We start from the raw sequence: 17,715 nt of genomic DNA, 5'->3' as shown, positions 1-17,715 counted from the left end.
GAGGTGGGTCATAGCTCTGCAGGAGTATGATTATGATATTCAATATTCCTGGTGTAGAGAATGGCGTTGCTGATACCTTGTTTAGGCTTGTGGGTAAAGTGGAAAGGGATAGTGTTGATGGAGATTGTGATGATAATGATGTTCATGTGTGTGAAGTTAGTGAAGGAATTGTTGATGAGCATCAGTGGCGACTTGAGCTGTCTTCTAATCCCGTTCTTTCAGAAGTATTAACGCTAATTCACAATGGTTGGAAGTCGAAGAAACAAGCATCTGAAGAGGCTGCCAAGTGTTGGGGACTTAAGGATGAGATGTCCGTTTGTGATGGTCTGCTACTATTTGGAACAAGGCTGGTTCCACCAAGCAAACTTCGTCAAATCTTAATTGATCTAGCCCACAGATCACATTCTGGAATGTCAAAAACCATTGGTGGCCAGGTATTGATCTTCATGTGGAGTGACTTGTGAGAGATTGCTTGGTGTGTTACAGAAGTGAGAAGTCTAAAATAACAAGGGTTCAGCCCATGGTCATCAGCGATCTTCCAAGTGGGCCCTGGAAAGAGGTGGCACTAGAAATACTAGGTCCAGTTGACTCAAAAGGTCAACAGGTTTTCATCTTGGTACTAATAGATCTTTTCTCCAGGTGTCCTGAAGTGCAGTTTACCTATAACATTGAGACGGAGTGTCATTTCTAGAATCCCTCATGGCCAAGGAAGGGTATCCTGAAACTATTCTCACAGACAAAGGGGTGCAGTTAGTCTCGCGTGAGAAGGAGACATTTCTTAAAAGTCGAGGTATCGTGCACAAGAAATGTTGAAGGAAACTATCTTTTGGGCCAAGGCAGCTGGTTTCAATTGGAAAGAGGAGGTTATAAAAAAGGTGGAATGCTATAGGATGACTCCACATAGTACGATTGGTGAGTCACCTTTTGTTCTGTTCAGAGGTAGGTCTCCTTGTACGTTGGTTGAACCTGCTTGGGTGAGACATTTAGAAGAAACTATCTGGGTCGCAAAGAGTTTCTCCTGACGGGCGTAAGAGAGAAGAGGCCAAGTGTCTTTCCAGAAAATTACATTTTGATTCAAGTTCACAAAAAATATCATGGTCAAGGTTGGGGACTTAGTTATCAGACAAACTGGGTCCAAAGTGAAGTTCTCTAAACCTTTATGTGTCATAAAGTTGTTTGAAAATGCTGTTGGAACTCAAGATCATAGAGTATGGAATTTGAATAGAATATCTGTGTACAAAGGAGCAGAGTTTTCTGGGCCTTCAGGGTCTAGAAAGATTATAAACGCTGACAATTTTGCTTCACCACGTGTGTCCTCTAGAGTTAAGAGGCCAAGCTATTTGAATGATTTTGTTTCTTAGAACTATGTTCTTATATTTTCATATGCTGTTTTGTTCTGTTTTTTTTCTCTTTCTCTCATTTTTTTGTGTTAACGGGGGAAGGTATATGGCATCCTGGTTCCTTCTGATGTCATGGTGTTTTGCTCCTAGGGATTCTATGACAAGTCCTGGTCTCCCAGGTGATAGAATTGTATTGGTTCAAAGGACTGGTGGTCGTTACCTGTACTGGCTGGGATCTGGATGGGTTTTTTTTAACTAAGGATAAAACCTGAATTTCTACACTTCTACCTGCCTCCTGCGTGATCCTTTCAGCTGTTACAGGATCTTACACATGGTTACAAGTCCCAATAAAGCAGGCCGCTCTACCACCATTGCCCACTATCCTCCACACCCAGACTGCCCAGAGCTCAAGCTTTAGAGGTTTGGCTTCTTCAGACTACCAAAGGTCTGCCGATTTGTGGTTCTCCCAGGTACAGTACTTGGATTCTGCCAACCAGAGGATACCCCCAAAGGGTGTCCCTCTCAGAAGTAGAGGTGCCTATCTTTGCTAGACTTTGGCAAACTGTTAGCTGGTAATAACAGAGCTAACAGTCATGAGCTCAAGCCGTTGACTTTAACCCTAGAAGGCCTCTGTAGAAAACCTTTTTAATTCCTGTAAGTGGGTTTAATCTCCTCACACTCCATGCTTCCCTAAACATTCGTTTGGAGAGAATGTTACATATGAAGGAGTACACATGCTTTACCAGCTTGGCTTCTAGAATGGCATAATTTGTATAAAACGTGGTTACCAGCACTCGCAGTATGCCTGGTGGCTTCCCCTGCCATTAATGCACTCTTGAGCCCTATGCCTTTCGCAGTTTCGGCTATACTGGTTTCAGGGTTGTAATATGCCTCCAATAAAGGGTCTGCCCAACAGGAGCATCTGGAGCAGATCCTTCTGTGTGTCTTGTGCCGAACCAACTCTGTTCTACATGGCAACAGCCTAACCCCAGCAGGGATGTTAGCGCTAGAGATCTGTCCACAAACCATTTGTCCCTACCCCGCATCGACTCCCCATCTAGCGTGGAAAGCCCTGGAAAATGTAAGTAAAGATGTTTCTTGTTCTAGTTGGCTGAGAAATTCAAATTAGAAGCTGGCACACATTCAAACTGGGTACTTGCTTGCTGGTAGTGCCCCCAGTTTCAGAAAGGCACTAGTCCTGTGCAGTCAGTATTTCACATTTGTTTTAGAGTTTAACTGGGTGTTCTGCAGCATCAGCTAAGAGAGGTTGACATGCAAGGAACAAGAACCCTGTTGTGGCTTCAACTGAGTCCGAAAACCGAGAACAGCGTAGAGGCTGCTGCTCTCTCTTGGAAGACAAGGTACTGAACTACCCTGAGATGAGAAGACCTGTTCTAGCTGACAGGGCAAAGTCTTGGCATCACTGATGAAACCCTGTGTGGTGGAACGGACTTGAAAAAGATTCCCCCGGAGCTATGAGCATCTGCAGCTCAGTTGACATGGGGTGACCAAAAGGACCATAGCATCTTGTGAGCACAGAGGATGTTCCCGAAACACTGAAGGACTGCAATGGTACTGAGCCTGCACTGTCCCTACAACTTCACTTCTCGATACACATGTCCTGAAATCCCATTAGTGGCAGCTTGAATCAGTGACTCAGTGGTGGCCTGGAGTGTGGCTAGGACAGGTCACTGGAATCCCATTTTAAATTACTGGGTTTCATGTATATTTTATTGCCGTGCCTAGGTGGATATTACACTTTCCATCTAGTACTGCAAGATTATTGGGTGTCTTCCACTGTGTAGGGTCAACTTTTTGAAAACCCATTTGATAACCTACCTTTCCCAAGGAATCATGGTCACAAGTCTCCATGTTAGCCTGTCGCTAGACCAGGGCACCTTCCCCTTTTTTCTGGAGTGCGCCTCCAAAAAATCCTGTTCTATAAGATAACATGGACTTAGGCTGAAATACAAACCACGTTTAGCTTCTTTACAACTAAATGCTCACCGTGGCGGGCACACTGGCAAGGGGGGGTGGGGGTAGAGAGGGAGTGGGGTGGGGGGTTTGGAATGGTTTTGTTGCGAGCTTACTGTCTTTGATATTGTTCCCACTGGCCTGGTTATCCTTCACAGGAATACTGAATGTAATGTGGACTTCATGTTGTTATACGTTGGGAAAAACTAATAAAAATTGTTTAAAATAAATAAATAAAATAAATAAATGCTCAAATAAAATTTGAGGCTATATCAACCCCGGAAAATGCTAGTCTTCGGTCTATGTTAGCTTCCTCACTACTGTAAGTAAGAGGCAGATAATTTTGAACAAGTTATGCCACTGGCTGGATAGTGCGCTTTATTGTGAATGACTGTTTTACTGCAACGGATATCTAACCATAAAAGAAAAAAAGACTAAAGTAAGGCCAGAGTGCAAAACAACTCTACCAAAGGAATCGAACTAAAATGCCAGTTTTATGCAACCTTTTAGTGGCGTGAGGGGGTGTCTATAAATTAATGGCAAAAGAGCACCAACTAATTCAAATAATCTAAGACTGAAGGCGTAGCCGTGCCTTGTGAGCTTTATTGAACTCTAGTAAAGTAAAACATATAGAGCTTTGCATTAAACCACGTTTCCCAATTCCCAAATTTGCAAAAACCTTGAGCATCACATAAAACCTCACAGATTAGTCCTATAAACTGCAGGACAACAGCAAAATAAATTTTGCAGCATATATTTGGTTCATATCAGAGGTGGATGCAGGTTATGACTCGGTACAGTACATGTTCTTGCAACCTGACAGTGGAACAACCAGAACTGACAGTGTTTTACAGAAGCAAAATGACCGGCTCGGATATTGGCTCGTTCTGGCTACTCACTGCTGTGTTACTCCCGAGCTCAAAAAGGGCAGTCTCTGCAATACATGTAGCAGAAGCTCACATTCCTACTCCAGCCTGAGGAAGATTACTCAAGCCTCCTCGTTTGATCCAGTTCTACATTGCAGGGGCAAGGCTGACACCCGTATTCTGCGTGGCACAGAAAGAGCCACGGCTTTCAGAAGTGCCTGTGTGTGCTCTCCAGGGAGCCTTTAATCGAGTCCAGCACCAGAGATAAAAGGGCCTCTGAGATCAAAGGAGGTCTCACCTAGCAGATAAGATGTCTGGAGGTGACCACCGATCAGTGGCATAACTGGGCAGACAGTAGAACTGACAACCTAAAGATGATCTTCAGGGGCTCATATTCAATGGTTCTCTTATAAGTTATTAAGGTGTTAAGAGTACATTTTGACAAAAGGATACCAAATACACGGTGTGAAGTAATAACATCAAAGAAACAATGCTTTCCCAGGTGCAGATGCCAACAGCATGGTACAGGCCAATCTTCATGACATGCAAAGGCGCAGCCATAATTGTTCAAACCAACCCTCTCCTGAAATAATAGTTATTAATACAACCATTCGTTACTGTTTCTTGAGATTGGGTAAGACCAGGTAAGGGGTAGTAGTGCTGTGTGGTATCTGCTGACCTTGTTTAAGGCCCGCATATTAGGATAAGCCAATTCCATCTGGCAGCTAGCCAGGTACAAATATTTGATATGTATGGATGTGTGTGCGGACAGCAGTCTGTAGGACCTCATATTAAGACAGTGCGCTGCTCAAGTATAACGAAACCTTTCATTGACAGATGTGCATACGTGTTTGTTTGCAGCTGCAATCCCAATAAGGCTAGATATGGGTAGAACTACAATAGTAGATACGGCGAGGCTTCGTCCACTTCTTTTTTGCCTTCGCCTAAAACAAACACCTGAGCTTATCCTCTATGCAACCGCTCTTGAAGAAGTTCTCATACTCGATTGCTTCAAAAAAATGGTCTAGTTTAGTAATATCCAGACACCGCTTTCTGCAATAGGTTTGGGGAATTTGTGGGATGTGACAGATACCAGTTTACTGCCTAGCAGAGAGTGTCAAGACTCACCATTGGAATTGGGTGTCAGAGAGCCGTTACACACGCACTAGGAGGCCGCCTCACGATAGCATTCATGGAATTTAAGCTGTTTGGGGTGTTTGAGCAGTACATGGAGTTCATTACCATCCCACAAGAGAGAAAGCTATTTAGATTTGGTTGCCTCCCTCTTAAAATGTTCACAGCGTCTAGGAATAGGGGCTCTTCGGCCTCATTACATCACTGTCCATGCTGCTCTGAGACCGAAGAGTGCGACCACACATATCCTCTTTGCTTGCCCATCATACAAATCCCCAAGACTTAAATGGCTTGCCCCTGCCTGTAGACAGATGGGAACGCGATGTCACCAAGAAGCACTGCGCATCCTCAGCACAGATACAAGGCCACTAGTAGTTTGTGCAGTGGCCAAATTTCTGTGAAAAATGTGGTTCATCAGGAGGCAGATAGTCAAAAACTATGAAAGTACACCACGAGATCATATTCCAATCCCAATTCAGATAACCAACAGTTTTACTTGACAATCTCGGCATCAATAGCAACAGGAATCGCCTCCAAACTATTGAGAACCTGTTCACGGGCCATTCGCAAAACACTTTTTAAGGTTCCCTCTTAGGTGAACTATGAAAAATGTAATAGGCTGTATTAAAACGCACTACTCACATTGCTCATCATATCTGATGGCTTCGCTGTTTCACACCAATCGAGTTTTCCAACCAAAAATTGAAACTGGTGCTTATATTATATGATCAAGTCCCCAGGGAGGGATGAAACGCGTTATGGCTGCCGTTTGTCTGTGATAGCCATCCTGAATAAACAAATGGGTATTTAAACAAGAATCCTGTGGTCTGTGCTCTCTCTGGCGTGGCTGTGAAATTGCACGAGCAAGAAGAGTGCTTTTTTATATGTATATGTATATATAATATTGTATCTTTGAACATCATGCATCTGCACTTTATGTACTTTTTAAGGTTTTTTATCATCTCAGATCCTCCTCAATGCTATTTCTTGCCCAGGTCTCTACTCCTATGTCCCGTGGATTTAGCAAAGTACTACTTACCATAAACTGCCGTTTTAGGCTTGCGATCTTACCGGATGGACCTATTCTAAAGATAAAGGGGTACTGTACTTTTATTTTATTATTATTTTAAATGCAATATTGGATTTTTACTTCATAGGCATGGGCGTTTTTATGCAATTGCTGTTGGATTGTATTTTGCGAGAATTCTCTTACTAGCCTATTTCCTGTTCTTAAATTAGGATTAGGATTTTAGTAGGAAAGCTGTTAATTTTTACTGTCACCTAATTAGGCCTATATAATGAAGTATGACAATGTTTGCATCATTGAATATTGTACTGTATGCCTTTGCACTTTAATGGTCATAATGACCAAATAAGATTTTGATGATGAATAGAACCATTCTTTCCTGTTTCTAGAGATTGGGCAAGACCAGGTAAGGGGTAGTAGTGCTGTGTGGCATCTGCTGACCTCGTTTAAGGGACGCATATTAGGCTAAGCTAATTCCATCTGGCAGCTAGCCGGGTACAAATATTTGACATGTATGGATGCGTGTGCTGGCAGCAGCCTTTAAGACCTCATGTTAAGACAGGGCGCTGCTCAAATAGAACAAAACCTTTCATTTACAGAGGTGCATATGTGTTTGTTTGCAGCTGAAATACGAATATAAGTTTGTTGAACATTTACAGTGGTAGCCGCAAGACTTTGAATCCACTCCTAGTGGGCCTCAGAACAGCATTGCTGAAATTTAGAAAGAACAAAAAACCAAAAACCATATTGTTCACTTTTATTCAATTCTGCTGATATTAACAATTCCAAGTATCAGCAGAATTGAATCAAAGTTAACAATAAGGTTCTTTTCTTTTTTTTGTTTTCTTTCTTTTTTCTTTCTTCCTCTTTTTTCCTTCTTTTCTTTCCTTCCTTATTAACAATTCCAAATAAGGAAGGGAAGAAGGAAAAAAGGAAAAAGAAGAGGAAGAAAGAGAAAGAAAGAAGAAAGAAAGAAAAAAGAAGAGAAGAGAAGAGGGAGAAAAAAGAAAAAGAAAGCGAGAAAGAAAGGAAAATAGGAAGAAAAGAACAAGAAAAAGAAAAAACTCTACATTGATGCCCGCCCATCTGAAAAGAAGCACCTTGAGTTATGAGCCGTGATCACCATACAACAGAAGGCAGGTAACAGCTACCTGAAGACAGGGTTGACCCAAAAGTATGTAGAATGCAATGGAATATTTGGGTCGGTTCATGTGCCTTTTAATGTTACACTTCGTGTACCTTATTCCCTGCACCTTGAGATCATGGTCGCGTTGCCATCATATGTTAGATGTCAGATATTTTTCTTTATGTACCCTAAGTTTATGATGCAGTGCTCTAGAAGCTAATGCAAGGACAGTGCGACTGCACAAATCGATGTACTGATTTTTCACTTGTAGGAATGCAAGGCACCACTTTTCATGAGAACAAATTGATGGAAACTTACAGGGCACAATTCAGCCTCTTCTTCTGTGAAGTCAAGATGGCGCTGGGCCTGCCTGGGTCTTCCAAATGATGTAACATGCTGTGAAGGTGCAAACGCAGATGGAAGAAGAGGAAATGAAACAGAAATAGGAAGGGAAGAAACAAAGAAAAATGTCCCTTTAATAGTCATGCAAGAAGCGTGAGGTGAAGCAGAGACTCCAACAAAAATTAGCAAAAGAGAAGCAAATTAAAACAAATTGATGAAAAGAAAACATGCATTGCAGCATTTTCATGCAAAATGTGATGTGGTGGAGAGAATGCAAAAGTCTAGAAGAGCAGAAAGGTTTCTTGTTATTCAGTATGTGTAGAAACGTATAGAGCAATTTTATTACTTGCCGAAAATCAACCCAAACTGTGCTGGATATACATGTGACATTTATGGACAAATAATTCAAAGATATTATTAGCCGTCTTTAAAATCTGGCAGTGATCGTCTCTCCTGGACCATAGTGGGACGCACCCTGGATCAAGATGCATAATATGTAATACCAAGCACATGCGGACATGCCCAGTATTTTCAAAAGCTGCACATGGGATCGGACAATTCTGCAGCAGTTACCTGCCGAACAGCAATCTCGGTGGAATGAAGAAGTGCGATGTATGATCTGTCTGTAAACCATGGGGTTCTCTACTCGAAGACTGAATTCAAGCTGGTCTGGGCAGAGCGCGATTTCAATACCATTTGAATCATCACTTTGTCATCACACACAGCAGAAATCACCAAGCGGGGCAACTTCTAGGAGACGTCCGAGCCTCTAACGAGGCTATTCACATTACAAAATGAGGCAGCTTTTGTTCTAGCTAAATTGGGCTGCGAACAGATGGAAACCCATTTGTAACCAGGGCACACTGTGTCCGCTGTGTATCCTCCTGTACTCTCCCGCCCACTGCAATGCACACACCAAAGGCAGCGGTGAGACATTACCTAGAAACATTAGGCGCTGCTCAGAACTTGCACCAGCTAGGAGTTTTTATGCAACACATCGGAACCCCATTGGGTTTGACTACAATGGCTTCCCACTATTTAAGAGACATACGCATTAACTCCAAAGCCCAGCACATGAAAAACAATGCATATATGACTACAGTTTACTCTTCCCTGCTAGAACTGTATGAAAACTAAATCCACAAACATGCCACCAGCGTCCCCTTGAAACAAAAATATGAACGGTGATCCTACCCTTCAGGCACCACACCTCAGGTGTGGCACTGACCGTCAATTCAATCATTTAGAGATATCACAATATCTGAAGCACTACATACAGATCTCGTGAAACAAATGAGGCTCCACTCGAGGATGCAACAGCCACCTCTGACTCGACCAACCATCAAGTAGCACAAGGGAACACTTGTGAGGCGGCAACACACCCCACTCATGATGCACATGAGACTCCCTTATGATCTACATTAAACTCTATGAAAGACACACTGATGACCCACCCCAATCTCAGAATTCAAGCCTACAACCATCTACATCCAGACCCCCCCCCCCCCCCCCCCGGCCATCTCTCTGGGACCAGCACCAGTCAAACTAAACAATCCAGGCCCTCTGCCCCCAAACCATGACCACCTGCTCAAATGCCTCAATAGAATCTAGACTTAACGAAATTACAGAAGACCTATATCAACACAAGTCTGACATATAGAGCCTAATAAATATCATGTCAGAGCTGGCCTTTAACAGATGGGCCAAATGGACTCCAGAAAAGAATAAGCACATCCACTGACAACCCACCATACACCACTCACGACTACCATCAAGCACTCCTTACAAAAGGTTTGCAACCATCTCACCGGCCCCTCTCACAAGATGGTGATCTTTATACCCTACCCCCAACGCCCCCACGAGGCCTGCCAGGCTTAAGGATCCGCTATCGGACAGTGACATTGACTCCCTTCTCCTCACATATAATCCTGCACACCATGAAAACCCAGAAAACCAGGCTCCCACCCTAACATTTGCCTCAAACCCACAAAGGGAAACTAGACCCAACTCTAGAGATTTAAATAAGTCCAACCTTAAGTCCCCATCTCACACACAACCTCAGCAAACACGAAACCACACCTGAAACACATGCTTCTAAATTGAAGATCGACCATGAAACATACGGCCGTCATCGCTGAACTCTCCCTTGCGCACAAGCTTGACCTCCTATTCCTAACAGAAACATGGCTAAATGACTCCTCTGCACCAATCCTATACATAATAGTCCCACCTAGCTATAACATTATAAGATCAGACAGACCTAACAGATCGGGTGGAGTCATTGCCTGCATATACCGCAATAACCTTGCGGTGAATCAGTTACAAATAGTCAAGCTATCCTCTTGTGAATACCTATGCCTAAACATTGCTAGTAACAACAAACCACTATGCAAACTACATGTGAACTCCCGCCCTCCAGGTGACCACCTCTCATTCATCGAACAAATCATGGAAATCATCACTACCAACGTAGGGGCAACACTGCTCCCAGATCTTCCTCAGAGATTTCAACCTTCATTGGAACAACTCGAATGACCCCTCAGTTAACAGCCTAAAATCCTATCTAGCGGGGGAAACACTGTCGGAACACCGCGGTCTGAACTATGAGTGTTCCAACTACGCAAGTTATACCACGCATGCCTTAACCACGCATATGCCTTAACCACGTATATGCGTGGTTAAGGCAGTGCACGGTCTAGCTGCAGGAAGGCAGAAGCAGGAAGACGTCGTGGTGAGGTAAGTGGGGCTGTTTTATATTTTTTTAAGGGCTGGGAGGGGGTTGGGCCAGATTTTAGGGCGGTGGAAGGGGCTGGGGTAATTTAAGGGACAGTGCAGAGAGGTGGGGGGTCAGGGTAGTGTGAGTTAGGGTGCAAAGTTTTAGGCCTTAGGGCAGTGGGAATGGGAAGTTGAGTCCGTTTTCAGGGTAGGTGTTAGGGCAGTGGAAGGGGTTGGGGTAGTTAATGGGACAGTGTGGTTGCAGGGTGGTTGGGTAGTGTAGGGTTTTAGGCCTTAGGGCAGTGGGAGGTGAATGGGTAGTTGGGGTAGTTTTTAGGGCTGGGAGGGGGTCGGGTAGGTTTTAGGGCAGTGGCGACCTTAGCCACACATACTCCTTTACCATTCATGCCCATAACACGAAATTTCGTGCTAAAGACATGCATGGTAAAGAAATGCGTGGTTAAGGCGTGGTAGAGGCACGCATGATAAAACCATTTGTGCTTCTATCATACAACCTCCTAGTGGACCTTAACCTGAACCTAATCTGTGACAGCCCTACGCATAACCTGGGTGCGAGCCTGGATCTAGTCTTTGCGAAGGCAAACTCCATTCAACTTGAATCTATCCTTCCATGCGACTGGACAGGCCACCACAGCATCACCTTCCTCATCACTGAATCAAGAAGGACACATAAACCTCAATTTAAGAAACCCAGGCATTGGAAAAGGAACACTCGCAATATAGACCTTAATGATTTGACATCCCACAGCAATAACATCCAGCGGACATGTCAAATGTCTATGACCGTACAAATCACTACAACAACTTCACGATGACCATTCTTGACACAGTTGCACCCTTGCAGATACAAAATTCTGTCCACTAAAGACTCCAAACCATGGTACAATGGGAGCCTAAATGAAGAAAAATGCAATCTCAGTCTAGCGGAAAAAGTGTGGAGATCCTCGATGTCCCTAGAACACCTTAAGCACCTGCGATCACTGTGGAGCACCTACAACAAATGCATCAGAAACTCAAAAGCAAATGTATTCAGTTTTCATCTAGACAAAGCCAGAAATTCCCAAAGAAAACTGTTTGAAATTATCAAATATCAATCCACTCAACAACCTTACCCCCCCACAATAGGATCCCATTCACTGACAAACTGCAATATATATGCCTCCTCCTTCCTTGAAAATACAACAAAGATTGGAAGTGATCTCGAAACAGCAATTGAGCACCTCCCGATTCTGCCTCCAAATAGCCCACGCCCGCCTATGATGGTTCAGCCCCTGACCTACAAGGACTCACCCTCAAAAACAACGTATTGTGGGACACATTCAAAACCTTTGATGAAAATGCCATTCTTAATATCTTAACACTAAATCAGTCAAACTACTTCTGCGACCTCTACCACCTAACATCTTCAGTGAGATGAAAACATCTTTACTCCGTCTCTGGACTAAGATAGTGAATGCATCACTACTACAAGGGGCTTTACCAGGCTGCCAAAAATCAGGACCGATATCCCCCATTCTAAAACAAAACGACACTAGGGCATACGAATCCAGATAACTTTCGTCCCATCTCTACTATTCCCTCTCCTTGAGAAATGCATCCATACCAAACTATGTAATCACATTGATCAGTTCCACCTTATTCACCAATTTCAATCCAGCTTCCGTCGGGGTCACAGCACAGTAACAGCTCTTACACACACAGTTGATGACGGGCCTAAAAAGCTAGATCAGAATGAATCTTGCCTCCTAATCCTCTTAGACCCATCCTCAGATTCCAATAAGGTTAAACATGGCAGCCTCCTTGACTTACTTGAACACAGAATGGGATTATCAGGGGTTGTCCTAAATTGGCTTGCCTTGTTTCTACACAACAGAACTCTAAGAATAAAGGTTAACCAATCCCTGTCCACTACCATTCTGGTCACTTTAGGGGACCCCAAGGATTCCTTTCACCTTATCACCTATATTTTTTTAACCTGTTCGTGGAGCCACTAAACGAAATTCTGATATTTTCCAACATAGAATACTACATGTAGGCAGAGGTCACCCAACTATATCTAAAACTCTGCTCCCCTGAAGATATCCGTTGACTCAACACAACTCTACCAAAAATCCAAAACTGGCTGACCAGAAACCACCTCAAACTCAACTCAATCAAAACTGAATTCCACTTAATTGCCCAACCAAAACGATCCCTCGACATCAAAGACTGGATGAAACATTTAACCGCCTTCCACACATTATAGATTCCACAAGATCACTGGGTATTACACTTGACAAAAATCTCAATATGCAGGAACACATCAGCTCAGCCACCAGAGGAGCAAACTTTCAAATGACCATACTAAGAAAAATAGAACTCTTCCTCCCCTTCGACAACCTTAAATCAGCTGTGCAAGCTCTAGTGATCCCCAAGTTAGACTACTGGAGTGCTATCCTATGTGGTCTGCCAAGACCCAAGTTGGCTCCACTAAGGGCATCTCTTAACTCTGCTGCAAGGGACATCACTGCATTCAAAAGCAACAACCACATCACTCCAGATTTGAAGGCACTAAACTGGCTCCTTTATGAGGCAAGGATACAGCAGAAAATTGCTTGCATGACCCATAAAGTTCCACGCACCGAAGTACCTAGCTAATAAACACTGTTTGGAGCAGGCAGATCGTCTAGAAGCACCAGCACCTTACTGCTGAAACCTCAAACATTTTTGAAAAAAGAACCTACAACCGAGCTTTCTCCGGATTGACCCCAAGATTCTGGAACTCCCTGCCCCCTAATGTCAGACTGAACCTTTCAATCACATCATTCAAGAAAGAAGTCAAGATGCTTTTAATGAACAAAACTTTACTCTGAACCCACTGACTCATTTCTCTGTATACTGATTTACTGCAGTTCTGCAACCAGGGTTTGCACTGGATGTCTACGTCCTGGTTTCTAATTTACTGTCTTACTCTTGATTTGCAACGGATAGCGTGGGCATTTAAGTTTCTTGGTTGTTTGTTTTCTACTAATTGAACCATTTGTAAAGCACTATGATACCCTTCTAGGGTTATGTTTACGCTATATAAAACTTTATAAATAAATAAAAATGCACGATACTCCCTCTTAATCTATATGAAACAGCGACATGCCCCACTCATGGTCTAAATTAATCTATATGAAGCTTAAACACACCACACTCATGATGCACACAACTCTGAGGCTGAGATCTAGGTCCTTAGGAGGCTGAGTTCACAGCACTTCTCTATCGTGCACACAAGAAACTCCATCCGAAGCGGCAAAGCGCCACCCTTAAGAGGTACTGGCTGCAACCCTATAGCCCTCCGTAACTGAAAGCTCATCACCTTGTAGCCATCGCTGTAAGTGCAAAAAGTATAACCACTAAATGTTGCACTCTCTTGCTCTGCAAAGTACAGTGATGAAGTTAACTGGAAAATGCAGAACTACCCACCACGTAAAATAAGAAACATATAAATGTGAGTGACAACCAAGCTAACCAATGGGAGGCAACGGGCAATCTCTAAGCCCACTGCTAGAAAACAAAAGGTCTGGCAAAAGACTGCGCATGCACGGTCTTAGGCAAGACCAAAAATCCGATACTACTGCGAGATGATTAACGTCTAAACTGAGCACTACTTAGATGAGTAGTAATAGCAAAAGTTACTGAGCTCTCAACAATTCAGTTTGTGCTGTGCATTACACGAAGAATACATCTGTACATCAACCTTTCTATAAAGTGTAGGCAAAAATCTGCCACCTACCCTACTACATCTAAATTGCCCCAAGCACACCGATTTCTGCATTATACGGCATGAAAGAGCGGTGATTTACACAAAGCGCTCCATCACATACCTCCAAACATCAAGGCATGTTCTTCTTCTGACGAACCAAAAAACAAAAAATAATAAAAGAAAGTGAATAAATAGGCATTTTCTGTTAAAAAACAAAATCATACTTTATAAATGGAAAACGTGGAGGGATTTTAAACATGCTTATGGATGTCAATTGGAAAGCTACTCATCAACACTCAATTTGAATGTCTCCATCATATCCTCTTCAAAAGCCCTTTTTCTAAAGCTTCTCCCTGTACGAATTGTGGTTTACATTGGCCAGTGTTTTTCATTGCCTAAATTTCTGTTTTCCGGGTGTGTCCAACACAGGCCCAGAAAAGCGGGACCATATCAGACTTTCAGGGTAACCAGAAAATTAGTTCCACTAAGAGGTAATATATGTAAAATTCTCAGGGTAACCAGAAAATTAGTTCCACTAAGAGGTAATGTATGTAAAATTCTCCTATGTGAATACACTGAAATCTGCCATGGATTGGCCCTCCTGGACTTATGATGGATCACCCCGACCTCACCCCCCTCCCAAACCTGCTACTTCACCCTAGCAATTAGCAAAATAAGAACAACTACTGAGATTTTCAATAATCCATCGAAAAAATTAAAGTGATAATAAAAGGTTAAACAGCTACTATAGAAACCATATGTCCCCTGCTTAAAGTGGTACACGGGGTGGCGCACAGCCCTTCCTGCTCCACCTGTCCTTCTCACACTCTTCCCCTCTCTCCTCAACAGTCTTCCAGTGTACAGTCAGAATCTAACTCGTGCAACTCATCTATAAAAGTGATCTTCATCTTTGCAGGCACGAGGCCTGGACGCGAAGTGCCTGATGCTGTTTCCCCGTTCTCTAATTCCGAGCTGTCCCTTCACTGCTGTGTCATTATCATTCAACTGCACATCACCTTCGGCTCACAGGGTGCTGAATTAATTGGCTCGCATGAAAAGCTTAAAACCTACGAGACTTTAAGTGGGGCCTGAAAGGACAAAGCATGAAGTAGGAAAATTCTTAATAGTCAAAGCTTGCCAAACCGAGGTACAAGTAACCTAGGAAGCGCCATAACAAAGGAGACAGACAGGAAAATAATAGCTAGCCATTGATTCTTTATTGATTGGTAGCTCCCGCTAACCAACAGCTAGCAAGATGAATCACCAGGACAGGACACAAGGGGTCAGATGGATGCTGGACATAACTTTCAAGGAGTTGGCAAAATATTAACCATGAGTTGGTTAAAGGACCAAACGTGTGGAATAATACATGCCAACAATATAGTCAGTCTGCACAGCAGGTAATAGTTAGCCACACATTTTGCCAACAGTGCCATATTACAAGACAGGGACCTTGGAACTTGTGCCTCCAAATGGATAATATTTTGAACTTTACATGGCCTCAGTAAACTTTTGTAAAGCTGTCGAGTACCTAAAGAAACGGATAACTGGTTTATTATGCATTCACAAGTTATTGCTTGTTGTTTGTAACTTATTCTTTTAATACATCTCTGCTTACTGTTCCTATATCAACACGCCTAAATCTGATGTTACCTTGGTGTAATTAATCAGGCAAAACAACTTACAAATTAAGGTGTGCAAATACCTTTTCGACAAGTCGAGTACTCTTATACCTTAAAGAGTGCTCAATTTTCAACTTGTAATAAATGGCACCACTTGCTGGCAAAAGCTGCAGCAGGGTTTATTTAAAAGGGAAGAAAGAGTTTATGAAGGCCCCCGCTAGGCAAACGTCTACTTCCTCTGGAGTGCATCCATGTCACTTCCCATATTTTTTGTGCTTAACAGGACCATGTTAGAGATGATGAGCTAGGAAGAAGGCAGCGGGCTGCAGGGTGTCATGCACACCCTAGACAACACCCAGAAATATCTGACACTAGGTGACACTATGAGGAACAGTTACCTGGCCAATGAGATATTGCATGAAACGGGCTAGAGAATGGATGTTAATAGGATTGGCGTGACTAAAGCTAAATGGCGCCTACTTCTGGTAGACACAGAAGTATGAACAAACCACAAAGTGCCTAATTTGAGCCGGTAATTTCCGGTGCTCGGCACCTGCACGTATGATAAATTTCACATGGTGGCGCCGTTTGTGTAATTTGAACAACAGCTGTTTATGAATTCAATATAAATTGAAAAAAACAACTAATACCTTCAGCCCAAAGCATTTTTAAGACATTGTTAGCCTTGAACAGTCTGAATTCTCACACTTGTAGCAGTGTGAGGGTTAGTAGTTGTGTATGCAATGTCATTGGCAGCGATGGCAGGGGCAACGGGTGGTGCAAGCCACGGTGGCCTCCTGAGGAGGGACCCGGCCTTAAGTTTTTTGGGTTTTTTTCAAATTAAGAACAGAAACCAGATATCCGTTTTCCCTCACATTTAATAGCAGATAAATCGAGTTCAAACGGATGAGGAATGTCTGAATACTGAATTTGCTTGTACAGCACAGCACAGCACTCGGAACGCCGCTTTGTTTTATGGAAAAAGCTGCGCTACACCCATTTCTAATAGATGGTGACATGTCAAACACTGTCGGGGCAATCAATGCATGTAATGTAAAGTACTACATAATCCTCACTGCATGAGAACGTAACAGATGAGACCAAATTCCTAAGGGCATTGGATATGTGTGCAGTAACGGCAAGCTTGTATGCCAGTGCACTCTAGAAGAGACATTTGTTTGCAAGTAATTTCAAATCACCACCACCGGCTCATAAGCGGTCTTTGGCTGCGTTCCTACACACATAAGGACCAATCTATTCTCACCGACCGACCTCACCCACTGAGTTGACTAGGAATGCTACTTACACCCAAATGTGCTGAGGCTGTTGCCAGATAAGTAGTTCAAAGAACAAAAACTTGACATGAACAGATTAACAAATCCATTTGAGGATTTAATGATGTCGACCTGACGGTCAAGATGTCTGGTTGCGGAATGTTGATGTCAAAGCGCATACTGATAGCAGGGCCTCGGGGTATGCAAATGAAAAAACATAATGGCAGAGAGTGCAAGGGCCAATACAAACAGAATCACCACACGAGTAACTTCTTCAGCCTAACTCCAACTTTGTCCCATAAAGCGTCCATGGGAACAGATGAGCAGACGCAGGAATGGCTGAGGGTGAACACATCAGAGAACAGTCACCAGTGAGCCACACATTACGCATGTTGTGGTGATGTACCACCGCACTATCTCTGGAAGAGACATTCGCAGAAGAGAGGTTATTCTGGGCGTTTAACACCACTCAAATGACATCAATGCAAATTTCTCTAGGTAGGGGGTGGAGGGTGTCTGTTGGGGGATTTGATTGTAGTTTATC

At 43.1% G+C, this 17,715-nt stretch overlaps 1 protein-coding gene across 5 annotated transcripts in view; it reads right to left on the bottom strand.

Moving 5' to 3' along the window:
• Positions 1-17,715, bottom strand: part of RAPH1 (Ras association (RalGDS/AF-6) and pleckstrin homology domains 1) — a 375,673-nt gene that overhangs the window by 158,069 nt on the left and 199,889 nt on the right. For 2 of the 5 annotated variants that reach the window (XM_085648932.1, XM_085648933.1), the window contains exon 5: positions 7,786-7,863. The exons of the other annotated variants lie outside the window; for them this stretch is intronic. In XM_085648932.1, coding sequence (XP_085505058.1) covers positions 7,786-7,863 — 78 coding nt within the window. The remainder of the gene's footprint in view (positions 1-7,785; positions 7,864-17,715) is intronic. 5 annotated transcript variants of the gene reach the window in all.

Source organism: Triturus cristatus, chromosome 3_2 (genome assembly GCF_964204655.1).
Source record: "Triturus cristatus chromosome 3_2, aTriCri1.1, whole genome shotgun sequence".
NCBI lineage: Eukaryota > Metazoa > Chordata > Amphibia > Caudata > Salamandridae > Triturus > Triturus cristatus.
This window is presented reverse-complemented; position numbering and strand designations above follow the sequence as displayed.